Source organism: Anopheles coluzzii, chromosome 2 (genome assembly GCF_943734685.1).
Source record: "Anopheles coluzzii chromosome 2, AcolN3, whole genome shotgun sequence".
In the NCBI taxonomy this organism is placed as follows: domain Eukaryota; kingdom Metazoa; phylum Arthropoda; class Insecta; order Diptera; family Culicidae; genus Anopheles; species Anopheles coluzzii.
In genome coordinates this window covers 52,025,723-52,041,723 of record NC_064670.1, presented here as the reverse complement: position 1 = coordinate 52,041,723, position 16,001 = coordinate 52,025,723, and the positions used below count along the sequence as shown (strand labels likewise).

At 43.2% G+C, this 16,001-nt stretch overlaps 2 protein-coding genes across 2 annotated transcripts; both read right to left on the bottom strand.

Annotated features, from left to right (window-relative positions):
- Positions 1 to 1,631: 1,631 nt before the first annotated feature.
- On the bottom strand, positions 1,632 to 12,429 carry LOC120948651 (cryptochrome-1-like). The gene is made up of 5 exons (XM_040365243.2): positions 10,413 to 12,429; positions 9,866 to 10,308; positions 4,482 to 4,733; positions 3,500 to 4,397; positions 1,632 to 3,415 (listed from the first exon to the last, which is right to left on the bottom strand). The coding sequence occupies exons 2-5, from the start codon at positions 10,297 to 10,299 to the stop codon at positions 1,841 to 1,843; spliced, it is 3,159 nt and encodes a 1,052-aa protein (XP_040221177.2). The 5' UTR covers positions 10,300 to 10,308; positions 10,413 to 12,429; the 3' UTR covers positions 1,632 to 1,840.
- A 1,826-nt stretch (positions 12,430 to 14,255) lies between these two features.
- Positions 14,256 to 15,690, bottom strand: LOC120948659 (zinc finger protein 624-like). The gene is made up of 2 exons (XM_040365254.2): positions 15,420 to 15,690; positions 14,256 to 15,357 (listed from the first exon to the last, which is right to left on the bottom strand). The coding sequence occupies exons 1-2, from the start codon at positions 15,570 to 15,572 to the stop codon at positions 14,281 to 14,283; spliced, it is 1,230 nt and encodes a 409-aa protein (XP_040221188.2). The 5' UTR covers positions 15,573 to 15,690; the 3' UTR covers positions 14,256 to 14,280.
- Positions 15,691 to 16,001: the final 311 nt, after the last annotated feature.

The window sequence follows — 16,001 nt, the reverse complement described above, 5'->3', positions numbered from 1 at the left end:
TTGGATACTGCTTGTATGGATGGTAACGCTGAATTTATACCATCATATTTGAACAAGAAGAACATAATGTTGACGATGTACACTTTTTGATAGATCTATATTCTTCTTCTTCTTCTTCTTCTTCTTCTTTTTCTTCTTCTTCTTCTTATTCTTTGGTGGACAACAACCGTTGTCGGTCAAGGCCTGTCTGTACCTTTAGTGGGCTTGCTTTTCAGTGGCTTACTGATTACACATAGGAGGATAGTCAGACTTACGTACGGAGGCACGGTCTATTCGGGGCTTAACAAGTTGATTTAAATTTTTGATTCAATTTTTGATTTTTTCAAAGTTATTTCCTTTTTTTAATATTTAAAGATCGTGTTCACCAATTTGGTTGCACAACGTATTCAACACTTAGTGTGGATGAAGCAATTACATTCAGTAGGAAACGAAACCCTTTAAATTTTGATTTGTTTGTCATCAGTCAGGGATCTTGGTGTGGTCCTTGATTCATCACTGTCCTTTTGCGAGCACTATCACTCTATAATTACCAAAGTCAATAGGATGTTACGATTTGTAATCAGACAAACTTTTGAGATAAAAGATCAAATATGTCTGAAAGTATTATACTCCGCATTTGAACGATCCATCCTAGAGTCTAACGCTGTTGTTTTATCCCCATACTGTGGTGTGTTGACGGTTAGGAAAGAAAGCATACAAAAAAGATTCTACAGAATAGTAATATGCCGATTACAATGGCTGTCATCACAACAATTAGATAATTTTTACGGTAACAGCATCTTGGTCTGCAAACATTAGAGCAGAGACAGGCATTACAGTTTGCTTTTGTCGCGAAGTTAATCGGCGAGAACATCTCAACAAACCTGTGCAAGACACTAAATGACAAATAAACAACATAAATTGAATCATAGTGAACGATTTTAACAAGTTTGTCTTATTTTTGAATTTTATAAAATTTGTTGATACTCTTATGTATTTGATGTATTAAAAAACATAAAATGTATTATCGCGTGGCCACGGAGCTGAAAAAATGTTGAAAATTTTTTCAACTTTGTCAAAATTGCTTGTCAACTGCAAAAAAGAGCTTTTCTCGTGGCCGCACCAAAAACATACACAAGAGCGACAAAAAGCTCCAACATCTGAATATCAACGATATTTTGTTTAAGAAGTACTAAATAGGTACATAAATCAATTAGAATCATGCATTTTAGCATTATTATCATAACAATGGGTCACAACTGCACCAAATAGCTGTTTGTTTACGCTTTTTCACGAACGTCAAATTTGGTCAAATTTTGTCAACTTTTGTCAACTTTTTTTCCTGGCTGCTCCAGGTTACAAAATTTTGACAAAAGCTCAAAAAAGTAACATAAGCTCACATTTTGAAAAATTTGTCAGCATTTTGTCACTCCCATGGCCTTTCGCTTTATCGAGTAAAAATGGTTGAAAGATTGAAGGAAAACTCAACCGACATAGCTGTTTTCTCAGTTTTGTCTTCAAAATTTCTTCTGTATAATGCAAAGGAGTTTGTCAATGTGACTTACTCTATCTGGGGAGCTATACATAAGTACACCTGCAATGTTTGTTATGGTTCACTCAAACACAACACCAAACGATAAAGAGTCTATATGTTCTATTGTATACTATTACATTTTATTCAAGTGTGTTCTCAAAAGCAGAATAGCTTTGTTTTGTAAGAAAATATTTGCGAAATTCATTCGTAATACATGGAATTGATGTTAGATAGGCTAAGAGGCAGGGTCGTCAATGAACGACGAAACCTAAAACGCCATATCATAAACGTGTGATTTGCACCAAACGTGACCGATTCTAAGGCAAACTAATCCCCCGCACCAATCTTTTCTTCGTTGCAAGGTGACTCCTGCATTGGTTGATCAGTTCCTTGATCCATCTGTGACGCTTCCAGCCTTTGTTGGGTTGCTAACATTGAATTCTGCTGCTGTTGTTGTTCGTGTTCGTGTTGCTGCTGCTGTTGCTGTTGTTGTTGCTGCTGCTGCTGATGCTGCTGACGATAGTTTTCGGCCAACAGCTTATGACTTTCTGGTTCATAATCACAATCGGTGTGCATGGAGTGTGGTGGCAGCGCTTGCGAGGTGATCTGCTGTTCCTTTTTAACCTGCGAATCTACGAGGTGCGAGCGTGCTTCTGTCGCCTCGCACCGGGAGCGATGTGGTTTGGCTCCCCGGCTGGCGTGGTGCTTCGGTGGTTCGAGAAACATACGCGAGGACTGCTGCACCAGTGATTCCTGTTTGATTTTGGATTTGTTGGCCGCAAAGAGCAGTGCATGTGGCGCCGAATGTGCATCCGTGGCCTGGAGTGTGGTCATGGTGGATTCATCATCGTCGTCCGCGTCATTGGGCACTGCCCGCTCGTCGGCACTGTTGTCGCCCGTGAGCTGATCGCTGTGGTTGTTGTTCATGTTGTCCGCTTTGGTGTCTTCGTTCTCGTCCTCCCGTTTGCCACCGTAGAACACGGCATTGCGCAAACCGTAGCCCGAGTTGAAGTTGTCACTGTACTCCACCTTGAACTGGCTGTTGTAAATATTCTGGTTCCGCTCGTACTCGTAGTTGTTGGGCTTGAGCTTGGTCGCCAGCGCATCACACTCCAGCGACATCAGGCTGTTGCTGAGCTGATCCTGCAGATTGGAGAAGCGCGTCCCAGCGGATGTCAGATTGCCGGCCCGTATCAGCGTACTGAGACTGTCCGGTTTGATTGCCGCGTACTCGGCGACGGGCAGTGTCCCGTACCGTTGCTCACTGTTTGCCACGCTGTTGCTGTTTTCCTGCGACTGCTGATCCAGGCTCTGTGCTTGGTGCGAATGCTGCAACTGTGATTGCTGGTGCTGGGAGATCGACTCTTTCCCGGCCATGAGATGATTGCTACCATCGGTACCATCGCCGTGTTTGGTGTCGTCAGGCGCACCAGCATTGCCTCGATCCCCACCACTGCCATTGCCACCGAGCGCTGATCTTGGGTCCGGGCCGCTAAGCAGCTGATGGTACGTGATTACCTTCCCGTTGTGGTCGCTTTGTGCGGGCGGATTACTGCGGCACATGTAGTTTCCCGAGCTGTTTACACTCGTCAGGATAGTAGTGGGGCTGGGGCTGTCGTTCATGCTGCTCGTGTTCATGTGCTGCACCTTGGCCGCCGTCATGACCCCCGCGATGGCGGAGCCGCCCTTTTCGGTACAGTCGCCCTCGTAGCACCCGCCGCTCGGTGTGCGGTATTTGGCAAGATGTTGGTACACCTGCTTGATGCGTTCCATGTTGGCGCGGGAAGCAATCGCATGGTTAACCATCGGCAGCGGATAGTCCTTGCCAATGAGACACTTGGCCGCCCGCTGCACACTCTCGGAAGCATTCCAGGGCTCGTGGATGAAGCGGGTAGGGAAGTTCTGCAAAAATAAAGCACGACGTTATGAGTAATGTAATTTTTATTTTTTGCGTTAGTTTTGTTGCTCGTACACTAATGGTCTTACCTTTAAAACCGGCAAATATCGCCGGATGTAATCACCGTTCGGGTCCGCCTTGCGACCAAACTTGACCGGGCAGTAGCAATGGAAGAACTGCTGGAAAAACGATGAACACGACAACCACATCCACATGCCCGCATTGACCGACCAGTCCGCATCGAGCAGTAGCTCCTCGAACACTTTCATGCCCTCCTCCCACGATATCCAGAGGTCGCCACGGGTCAGGAAGCAGGCCACGGCATGCCGCGCCAGATGGTGGATCCAACCCTCCTCCCGCAGCTGCGTCATGATCGCATCGATCCACGGGAAGCCGGTCTGCCCGCTCGCCCACTTGGCCAGCGCTTCCGCGTTACGGTCCCACGGAATCTGCACGCAGATCGGATTGCCGGCCATCTTGTCGAAGGTGGGATTTTTCGTCGCGGCACAGTAGAAAAACTCCCGCCACAGCAACTGCCCGTGCAGCGACAGTGGGGGGCACGCTTTCTTGATCTTTTTGTACAGATCGGTTAGCTGATAGTAGAACAGGCGCGTACTGAGACACCCGAAGCGCAGGTAGGGCGACAGACCCGTTTGACTAGCGAGCAGAGACTGCGGCGTCATCTTGGGCCGGCCGAACGAGGCGACCCACGCTTTCCGTTCGAGGTGCCGTTCGAGACGGGCGAGCGCTTCCGTTTCGCCGCCAATCCAAACCGGTGGCCTAAGGGCTTCCGTCTCGAAACCGAGCTCCTCCAGCGTCGGCACACCGTACTTGTCGTCGTGATCGTCGTACTGGGGCGTGTTGGCGTTCCCGATCACGTCCAGCGTGATGGCTGCTTCCGGCTGCGGTGGCGCATCCATTGAGGCGATAATGGCTTGAAACTGGTGGTAGGTTAGCGGTGCGCGGCCTCCGTTTTTTTCGATGATTCTAAAAACAGTCCGCCAGAAAGTGCGCATCGTTAGCATTGTGGGCCGTGGTTAAAAGTGTGCAAAAGCCATTGCCATGCCAAACCTTTCCAAATTGTAGAGTGTGTGAGATGCAGCGGAAATGACCTCGATTCCAAGCTCTTTGCACATTTCCGAGATGTTGTGGTCCCGCACGCGGCCGAATGGTTCGGGGTCTTCCTCGAACGTCAAGCAGGTTGTGCCCCATTCTTTGAACAGCTTTGGCAACGCGTCCGCCGGTTGACCTCGTATCACAAACAGCCGCGAATTAAGCTTTCTTAGGTTTCGATCCAAATCGTCCAAGCATTGAAGAAGGAATCTAAGGAATAAAGAATAAAGAAAAGAAAGAGAGAGAGAGCAAGAGAGAGGGAAAATAGTTGAGATAGTTAATATAATTCAGTATTTCTTTCCAAAGTCTATTTGTAGATCGTCTATCGCAGCAAAAAGTTGGAAAATAATATATCGTTTTATTTGGTATTCAACGCTCTATATTTCGCTGAGTGTGTGGACTAGTGGTGTGCTCTTTGGAGCGCATCCACGACTCGGATCCGACTCCGGCTATTTTTAATCCCAATCCAACTCCGGTAAAATTTGAACCAGTAGTTTCGCCCGGAGTCGACCAAATTCCTCCGGAGTTATCCGGAGTCGGAATTATTCGGAGTCGTCCAGAGTCGATCGAAGTCGACCGGAATCGGAGTCGGTCGGAGTCTACAGGAGCCGTCCGGAGTAATTTGCTTGTGACCAGGCATTTCATTTCGTTGTTTTTTTCATTTACATTTTTCATTTTTTCATTTCGAAGTTGTCTTTTACTTTATGCGTGAATCTTCGTATGCATGCCATTGTTTCGTAGGTCATCTCTGGACGACTCCGGAATTCTCCGACTCCAACTGATTCCGGACGACTTCGAATGACTCCGGACGACTCGGGACGACTCCGGTCTATTCCAGACGATTCCGAACGACTCCGGATATAGTTGGGCGGATCTACCTTTCGGTACCGGTTCCGAAATTAGCGGAGTCGGATCGGAGCCGACTCCGGATTTTTGCCAACTTTACCCATCAGTACTGTAGACCTTTAGAGCAGTGATGTCAAATTCATTTCTCATACGGGTAACTCAGTAGCTTTTAGGTATACAGTTACATACACATATTCCTGTGGGCCTTAGTTAAACAGGTGGGTTTGCTTGGGATGAGCATTCCAGTTTTAACAATATTTTAAAAATTATTTAAACAAAAATTTTACTCAACAGTCAGGAAGGATGTGGTGGTTGTGGAGATTCCTTTTAATTGTTTTAAATTTTTAAAATAATTAATGATTATGAAACATGGGTATGTGCATGCTTCTTGCATCATTTTGTTAACAATAAAATTTGATAACTTTTAATTTTTGGTCAATTCTTGGTTCCTCCATTACCCACTACACCACATGGTGCTTTTGATCACGAAAATCATTTAAGACTTATCATTGAACCTAAAATCAAATCTTCATTTTTTCGTAGCTTCTAACAAATCTATGCATATCAAATTCGTCACAATAAATCTCTGATTATATAGAAATGAGAGAACATGGGAAAAAATCATGCTTAGCAAAGCAGTTTATGATATTTACTGTGGCCGTCGCCCTAGCTCGGAAATTTAATAATTCTAATTTATTGCTCATTTTGAAGTATCCTGAACAGTTCTTCAAATCCTCGTTTCAGAATATCGTCTTCGCACATCGATGAGAATACTCTTCGGAAATGAGAGTGCGAAAAATCCGGCCTGTATCTGAAAAAAACTCATGGAAAACCAAGCATAGCTATTCAATATATTTACAGAACTTGTGTTCTAATCCTAAAAAAATTTCTTGTGTAGGTCATTTAATAGCCCCAGGAAGTGCAGCCTTTTGATAACGGTAATGATTAATAGCAATAGCTCATAACTATAGCACTACATTGGCTAATATCCGACTATTGGCTAATATCCGACTATTGGCTAATATCCGAGAGACTACCCGACCCCGACGTCCTCGTAAAATACACATTTTTTAGGTGTTTGTTTTTTTTTCGAAAATTTTAAATATATCGGTCTGATTGTTGTAGAAACATAGTTAAAGAATATCCTAATGAATGAAGCGGTGAAAGTGGTTCAGAAAGCCTCAAAGTCAGGAAATGAATGACAATATTAGGAGACCGACTTTAGGATGCCGCCTCTAAACAGCTATTAAAACCCATGCTACATGCCGAACTCCAATCAAACTTACTCCATTCTTCGTTAATCGAACTAACTGCCTAAGTTCTTCGTGGAACGTATGTTTGCAATGTCTGATTTAGAAGGAGATAAGCAATAATAACTCATCAACTGTGCATGAAACATCTATAAACAAGTGTTGAAGATATTAATTTACTTGCAAAAATTTTCTATTTTATCCCACATTTCACCTGTCACGGGCCCCGTAGAGATATGTGGAAAATCATGTAGATGTATTGTGACGGAACTGACCCAAAACATCTCGTAAGTAACACATTATGACTTAATCCCAAACAATGCAACTTTAAGGTTAATAACAGTGTTTAAAATGCAGTTTTACGTTCTACGTACTGTAGCAAACTGCTTTTTCATCATTATTATCAGAATATGGACCACATTCCTTCACGTTTGTTTCTTAGCTCTACTTTTTTTTGTTTGGTTTTCAAAAGATTTCAAACAGCGGTACGTGTTTATTGCCAATGTCTTAGCTTACGTGGTGGAAGCTCGATTTACCTAGCAGTACCACGTTGGATAGGTGCCAGTTGTTGAATCAAAAGATTATTAGGCATTTTTTCTGACACAAAAAACACCAATTTTGTCCCAGCTGTTACTTAAGTCGATTCATATTGCAATAGGTAAATAATGTCTGCGAAACAACCATAAGCTAAAAGACGTTGCGTGCGGAGCAGGGCTGCATTTAGTTTCATAGTATAAAATACAAAGTTTTCAAAAGTTTATGTAAGATTTGAGGTTTGAGTTTCAAAAGGTGTGTTGTTTAAACATACAATACGATACGGAAGTGGATGATGATATGTATCGCAATGCCGACGTAAAAGTCACAGCACTATTGTGCACTTTAGACAAACTTCCCAGCAAAGGGTAGAATGTCGTTTGCCTGAAAGAAGTGTTGTCAGTATCACATTTGGTCATGTTTTTTTGTTGTTTTTGCTTCCTTTCCCCGACTTATGTTCTTGCGGGGCAGAAATGCTGAGTGTGAGGGGAGGGGAGGGGGGGGGGGGGAAAGAGAGCTACACAACAAGTACAGGTGACACACAAATCCAGCCACATCAACGCACTTTCAACATCTCACCCCTCCGTGCTCCGTGCGGTGGGCGATGGAGCGGAGGGATGTGGCGGAGGTTGTGTACGGATCGAGGGCCGGCAGGGCAGGTTTGCGTGGAAGTAAATGCTACGTAACGTTTAGGTACGAGCGTAGTTGCGCTTCACATTGTCTGCCACGTGATTGTTTGTCAAAGGGGGGTCTCCACGCTGGTGTACGGTGACGAAGAGAGGAAGAGAGAATGTACTCTACTCTGCCTCTAAGTAAGGATGGTTGGTTGCAGAATCGTCAAGAAGATATACGTGATGAAAACGCTGGGCCCGGAGCCGTTGGGTGAGATGGATGGCGAATTTTCGCGATTTTCGCGGCTGCAAGTTCGCAGTTGGCAGCCGTTTCGACAGGGAGGCGCAGCTGGACACGGGAAGGGGGCTGATTTTGTGTAATCGAAGGAAACCGCTGCTGCTGCCGCCGCCAGCCTGTCCTGTTGTCACCTGATTATTGTCAACGCCATATCTGCGTCTCCTATCGTCGGTTTTTGTCAGGATTGGCGTAACCGATCGGGATCGGGTGATTATTGAATTGCTTTTCCGGTCGTGAAATTATAACGACATGTTATGCAACAGATTGCCGAAAAATCATTGATTCCAGGAAGGTGGTTCATGATACTAAGGGAAAGCTCAATGTTATGGTGATTTATGTAACTGTAACGAAATTCTATAGTTTTGTGTTGTAAATGGGGTTTTATTTGTTTTATTTATTTATTTTATCAAGTGAAGCTTAATATATTTGTTCATATTTACATACAGGGTTTCCCACGATTTATTGATCCGCATAATTTTTTGGTTGCTTTCCATATTTCTTGGTGTGTTCTCACGATTTTTTTAGCGTTTCTCAGAACTTTTTGGTTCAATTGTATTGATATCGAATCGGACGATACCAATAAGTTATGGGAGCGAACCAAACATCTATGGGATACGATGAATAAATCGTGAGACGCGCCAAACAAAAAAATAGGGGATAAATAAATCGTGGAAAACACTGTAAACCTCAAAGGCTTCCGAGTCACTCCCAAATAACTCGATACGTTAAATTCATCCTCAAAAAACTGCTATTTTAAATTACTAATTCATCTCATTTTATTACCCTTGACTCTTGTGCAATAGTATAATAATCAAGCCTCAATATGTATTTGAATATGGGACGCAAAAGATATTCAAAACATGAGTTTAAGCGTTTTTTCGTTCTTGATTTTTTGTTGTTGAACACTTAGTTGCATTTTGCAACACAGCTCTGGGCAAGTGAGATAATAAATAGAGCTCAAAGTGCAATACTAGAGATACAGGAACGGTTTTGAATGGAGAGTAAATAGTGCATCTAACAGCAACACAATTACATTCGCTGTTACACTGGCAAATGCTTTATGTGTGTGTGTGTTGAAAATGCAGTTGAAGGCGATAGTATCATTAAACACTCGAGGCCATCGCCGCAAATGGCGAGGTGTGTATGTTTATCAGAGCGAACGTATTCGTTCAACAACAAGTCGGCAGAGTAAAGCCGAGCAGCTGATAAGCTACCGATGCACAAGCGTATGCATTTGTCGAGCTGCAACACCCGGGGTGCATGTTGCACTCTTGGCGATACTTTGCGGTGTGTGCAATTCTCGGTCAAACAAATCTACTAACACACATCATTCGCTTCTCTATGTGTTTGTGTGTACACAGAGCGTTTGATTTGGTGCATTCACACAAAGTGGATTTTCAGGGTTAATTCTACCCCGCAGCTCCCCCGGTCTCTGGTTGCTGGTTACTTTCCAAGTGGTTGTGTGTGTGCAGTCGGTTGCATGTGTGTTTAGTTCGTACGCGTATGCATCAAACTGTTGTCGTCGTGCTGCCCTGCTCTCGCTCTACACGCTCAATGACGAATGGCGTTGGCGATGATAATGACGGCGATGAGGATCATCATTTGCTAACGTACGTAAAACCGAACCATTGCATAATGGTTGTCGATGACACGGGAAGTGACAATGCACGTTTGCACATGGCCATCGTTTGCTTGTTTGCTGCCAATGTTCTGATACCGGTTCGCTCACATTTTGCAACAGGCGTGTATCGTTTTATAGTAATAAAAAACACAACTAGCGAAACAGTACGATGGGTAGCTTACCTCCACTTATTAATGCCCACGTTGGAGCTGCCCGCGAACCAGGGATCGATGATGAAAACACACCGAAACGTTCGCGCCCCACGGAGTCCTTCGCGCAGGGCCGGATTATCGTGCAGCCGCAATCCTTTGCGAAACCAGTGCACGGTGTGTTTGTCCCGCATTTTTCCTACCGATTGCTGCACTTGGTGCGAATGGTGGTGATGATGCTGGGACTGATGCTGGTGCGGGCGCTGCTGCTCGGAGCTTTTACCGCCGATGCCGGACGGATGCTCGTGATGCTGGTGAGCCTGCTGCCCGGACGACGATAGGGCCTGCTTGTCGATGCTCTCCATTCCACTGGTTCCCGTGCCAAAGTTGCTCATTCCACCCGTCTGTCCGACCGTGCCGGAAGTGCTGGCCGAAAAATGGCCAATGGTTGACGTTTTTTTCGTCATTTTGTAGATCTACCAACAGATATTAGACAATAAGTTTGAAAGCTTTAGATTTGAATTTGAATTTTCTCTCTTTTAGTTGGAGATTTTTGAGAGTATTAGCCATCATTCCTTACCTAACAGTAAATACACTTTGTTTATTAATGAAACAGTTTACACAGATGAATGTGCAATCACACAAAAATCGAAGAGAAACGTTTAAGTAGGGTATCGTTTTGTAACCATGTTGTACAGGAACATTCACTATTGCACAAATCTATGCTATGAGTTTTAATATTCCCAGATAGAAATCACTTCACTCCTATTGTAATGAGTGTTTTAATCACCATTCACCTTTATTTTTCCTTTCGTAGAATCCTTTATGGGCTGTTTTGTTTACTGTATCAGAATAATAATGCAAAAATAAACCAACTGTTAAATGCGTGAATGTACTAGAATGTGTTTACAGGAAACCGTGCTAACCCTTTGTTACACTAAGTTAGATTCCACAGATTCACAGATTTCACGATGCACAGTTGTATGAAATGCAGCATTTTTTAAACACCTTGCTGATGGTGAATTTATTTTGCATTACTTGCAAAAGCTTTTAATGAAAAGTTGTGTATTACTGTTCGAACAATGTTTGAAATAAATGCTACGATTACACCGATTTCATAACCTGCATTTTAGCTGACATTGCACTACAAATTGAATTTCTCATCGCTGTACTGTGTTGTTTGTGTTTGTGTTTTGCTCGTGCACGCATTTAAAGCACAACCATTTCCACCATCATCATCATCATATTCGCCTTGATCATATGGCAGTACGCGATCGACACACTGAAGCACTCGCCAATGAGAACTTTAGTAACGGGTTACCGTTTCAATGCACACACACATACAGTATCACACACTTTATACATAAGGTACGAACTTTTAACACATTCAAAAGCTTAATCCGGCTAGTAAGCAACACACCATCGCCATCATCATCGATGTCACTGCTGCACACAAACATCGACAAACAACTAAACCGTTCAAAGGGATGTTTTTTGCTACGCTGCCACACCGTTCCGGAACCGTTTGCCTACTAACTCACGTCGGCGGGACACGATAGTAGTAACAGTAAGGCGTCACACTGAGCGCGCTGGTGAGCTGCTGGAGAGCGTTAAGCACCAAACACGGAGCGGAAATCGTGTACAAGAGAACATGGAACTGATATGGCTTCGGAGGGTGAAAAACGTTCCGGCGCACACTTTCAATGGCCGACGATGGCTTTCACGGGGTTGTTCTCGGATTACGCAACCGTTACAAGGGGAATTCACTGTGTGTGTGTGTTCCTCTCAGTTCCGCCAACCTTACATAGTGGTTGTTCCCAATCAGCGTTTAAAACATTTCAAGGAACAATTTCTAGAGCGATTCACGGTACACCGAAAGAGATTTTTTGTATTGATTTTTGGTACCAACTGAATTTTTGATATGTTAATGTGCTGAAATGAGGTACACGTTTCCCAACAACTGATACAACTGATACATAGTTTGTCACTCTTGCTGCGCATACAAACGATCACTTTGTACAGCTACATTTTCAACCTAACTGTTTCAGTGGTAAAAGAAGATCGTAAACACGAAACACACCATGTTCGTTGACACTTTGCTCTGTTTTTCACAATATGTAACAATCAAGTTAGACGTGGGTTCTTTATTTTTTGAAAATTTTACACACCACTAATTGACGAGCGTATGTACGCTGAACACGCTAGACACATTCACATCGTACCGTGGACTGTTTTGAGCTGCCCGCTCATGTTTGAAAATTCACCCACAGTCCGTAACGCACCAAGGATAATTAGATTGAAATCTATGCACTCGACACACGAGACACGGTCGACTTCCGTCGCCAATTCTATTGGGCGGCTGGACTGCGGCTGGAATCTCCTTCATATGAATGTAAGAAAGGATTCGAGAAAGATCGATGCGATCGAGACGATCGTCACGGGAAGGAAGCGGGATCCGCTTTACCAGACTTTACAAACATTTCACAGCGTAGTAATGCGATTGCTTTAGTTTATTAATTTTATTTTAGATTCTTTTTAGTAACGCTTTACAAGTAACTGTATATAGTTTATGTACTTTTTCACTAAACGAAACTTTAGTACATGGGTGTTGCCTACCACAGAGTAACTTTCATCCGCACTATTGAACGGCCCGTACTGGACTGCACTGGGAGAGCATCCGGCAGAGTGTCGCAACCGTGTCCGAGAAATGTGTCTCTCTCGCTAAAGGTACCGGAGCCTGGACCGGGCGGCCGGCAGGAGAAGGTGTGAAGCAGGATCCGGCATGCACACCGAGGGAATGTGACCCATGCAAGCCAATGCGAGGGTGGAGATAGAAGCATGAGTAAGCATGGTGGTTAGAGGGAGCATGATGGGAAGCGTTGTTTGTGGCTCAGACACGACGCATTCAACGTGACTTGGTACAGTGGCTGATCGTTATGTATTTATATAAACGGACGCGAGGGGAGAAGCGTTCTCTCTTCAAGCTACCGCTACACGTCGACCACTCCGGGCTGCTCGTTGCCACAATTCCTCATTTATCACCGCCCCTTGGGTGCCATAGCGGTGCCATAGCACATCGTGGTCTAGAGTGATGAGCCACCAACGCAAACGCAGGCATAACTAGAACAACAGCGACCAGGAGCGCCGCGGTCAATGCAAAGATGCATTACAAATCGTTACAGCAACGTAACGCGAAGTGTTGTCGCGCCTATGTTTTTGACCTGTTGCGATTGATGCGGACAATGTAAAACCCCCCGTGCACATAAGTAACATCATTCAATGGCGTCTTGCGAATGATAATGGTCGCCCCGCTTTGAAAAGATGTCGTAACGCAAGCTCGGAATTTGCATGCTGGGAATAACAGGATGAGCCGTGCTACGTGTAGGAGTCGTGAGCAGAGCCAAAAAGTAAACTTTTAGAAACCATCCAATGGTTTGTCGTGTTTGATTGGGTCTTGTTTGCTGCCTGGTGCTTCAATCGGTACATGAAAATGCCGATACATTTAAAAAATGAATTAAAATTCATACTTATGCTGGTTTTTTTTATTGGTGGGGTGATTTTAATTGATTTAGAACGAATTCAGCGATGAATGCTAATTGACACATGTATTGTTAATTTTTTGCCTATTTTCTGTTACTGATATGGACATAGCATGGACAGAGTTTTTATTGTTTTCTGTTGCGATTTATTTATTTGTTCGTGTATGTTTGTTATAAATTTAATGAAATGCAATCAGCAGTCATACGTATATACTTGGCATGTTGGTAAAAAAGTAATTTTTAACTTGTTTTTATCTTCAAACCTAAGACTAGCTTTAGAAAATTCAGGAAAATATTTCGACTTGTAACATAGAGTTAATTCTGCTTCATGTTTATCCATGTATTGTAATGTTGTTAAACGCGTTTCACAACTTTAAAGGATTTATCGGAAGTCAATTTTTATGTTTTTTTATTGGCAAAAAAGGTGCAAGACTTCTTCAATCTTTTTTTTTTTAATTTTAACGTGCACGGTTTGGTTAATAACTCCAAACATTACATGCACTAAATAGTTTAAATTATTATGATTTTTGTTGTATAAATATATCACTTTTTTATCCATGGCACTTAAAAAACTATTTGCCACTTGGCTATGTACAACTGTTTGATTAATTAATATCAGCACCAGCAGTTCGCCATCTAGCATCAATTCATATGACTTTTGGAGAACATTTTAACAAAACGAAACTTAAAACTACTAGGGACCCTGAAAACCCTACTAGGAAAGGAATCAGATGTAGTTAAAATTGCTATAAAAATATGCCCCCGCTGTACATTAAAAAGAAAATAAACCTATTACCTCATCCGCTAATGAAATGTAGCCATATGATTGTAATAAATCTTCTCAATATCAAGCTCCCCAAAATATGTATATATTAACTTAGAAATATCTCTCAAAACATGAATGATTTATTAGCCCACTTCTCCATGCACTTTCTTCATGTGCTGCGTAAGTCGTAACCTGCGCCCGTAGCTCACACCGCACTGGTCGCATCGGAACGGATCAAGCCCTTCGTGTACAGTAAGTCGATGAAATTTGCGAGCCGTTGGATTACCGAACCATTCATCGCATGATTCACATTTGAATGGATGCGGATTCTGATGGCGATTTTGGTGATTTTTCAGTGCTTGTTTCCGCTTGAACCTAGCCGGACACTGATCACAAGGATAAGGCTGTTCCCCGGTGTGTGTTACCATGTGGATGGTGATTTCAAACTTTTGCTTAAACGTTTTGCCACACACGGGACATGCGAATGCTTTCTTCGCTTGATGAAGTTTGTGGTGGTTTTTCAACGTAATGATTTGGCGGAACCGTTTGCCGCACTGTTCGCAGGTATAGTTCTTATCAACTACAGTGCACACCTTTTCGTGCCGGTTCAGGGCAGAGTTCGTGAAATAAGCCGATCCACAGGACCTGCAAATGTGTGACCGTTTCCGGTAGGGACGTGTTTGATGGTGTTTCAGCAGCGATGGTGTTAAAAACCGTTCAAAACAAATGTTGCATTCGAAGGGGCGAATTGAACCATCTAAGACACGGTACTTTTTGTGATGCTTAGCACCATGGGCTGTTAGTTCTGCTAGGGTGCTGAACTCTGGTGAAGGATTACAACCACAGCATACCAGTTTTGGTACATCATCCTCTCGATTGTCTTTGGGTCCAAGGTCTACTTGATTGTGTGAATCCGTGCTAAGCATTTCATCTGTTTCGGGAACGATCGCTTCGGTGTACGTTGATTGAACGTTAATAATATTAGCATTTGTTTCTGTTGGTGTGAATATTTCTTGCTGTTCGCGCTCGCCATAGTTTTCCTTTGCTAAGGACGGTATGCTAAATAACAACCTGGGTGTTAGTGTATTTCTTTTCCTATATAGATCGAGAAGAATTTTATCCGATGCCCGACACCTTTCTCGCAGTTGGTTAAATTTGACCACATCATTCCGGCAATCGTTGCATATTTTGTTTGCGATGTTGTTTGTCTTTCCACGAACCTGCAATGAAATTGCGATTATTATTTTTAAGTGAATGGTTGTTTTTTAAATACTAAGTCTACCTTTATTCCGGTACATTTGTAGATAATTGCCACGAGCGAGTCAGATTCATGAGCATCAAGGGAAACGTATTCAGAAGCGTCGTAACTGAGGCATAGCCTACAAACCGACGAAGATGCACTGTTTATGATCGTTTCTAACATGGCAATGTTCATTTTCAGGTAACTTTTCGAACTTAAATTGGTAGCATGGTTAGTGTACGGTTATTAACAAAAATTAATTGCACTGGTTCGGTTATTTGCGTTGAGTTTTTACGAAACGATTTGTTCGTCTGCAAAATGTAAACAAACAAAGTTGACGTTTCTGCGAGTTGCAAATCAGCTGTCAAACGTGATCGTGTGTGTTACAAAACTGTGTGTTTGTAAACATGGATCTCTCGTCCATCTATTTAGTGGAAAACTTGAGTAATTACAATTTCGAAGATGTAGTATTTCTAGCAGCGGATATAAACTCTATAGTGGAAGCTCTTATGCAGCCGTTGGTGATGAAAGAAACAGAGAAAACAATGTTTTTAGCACAAGTGTTGAAAACAGCGCTACACATCTGCCGCACAGTCACCTGTAACTACACCACGCTGGAGGAGC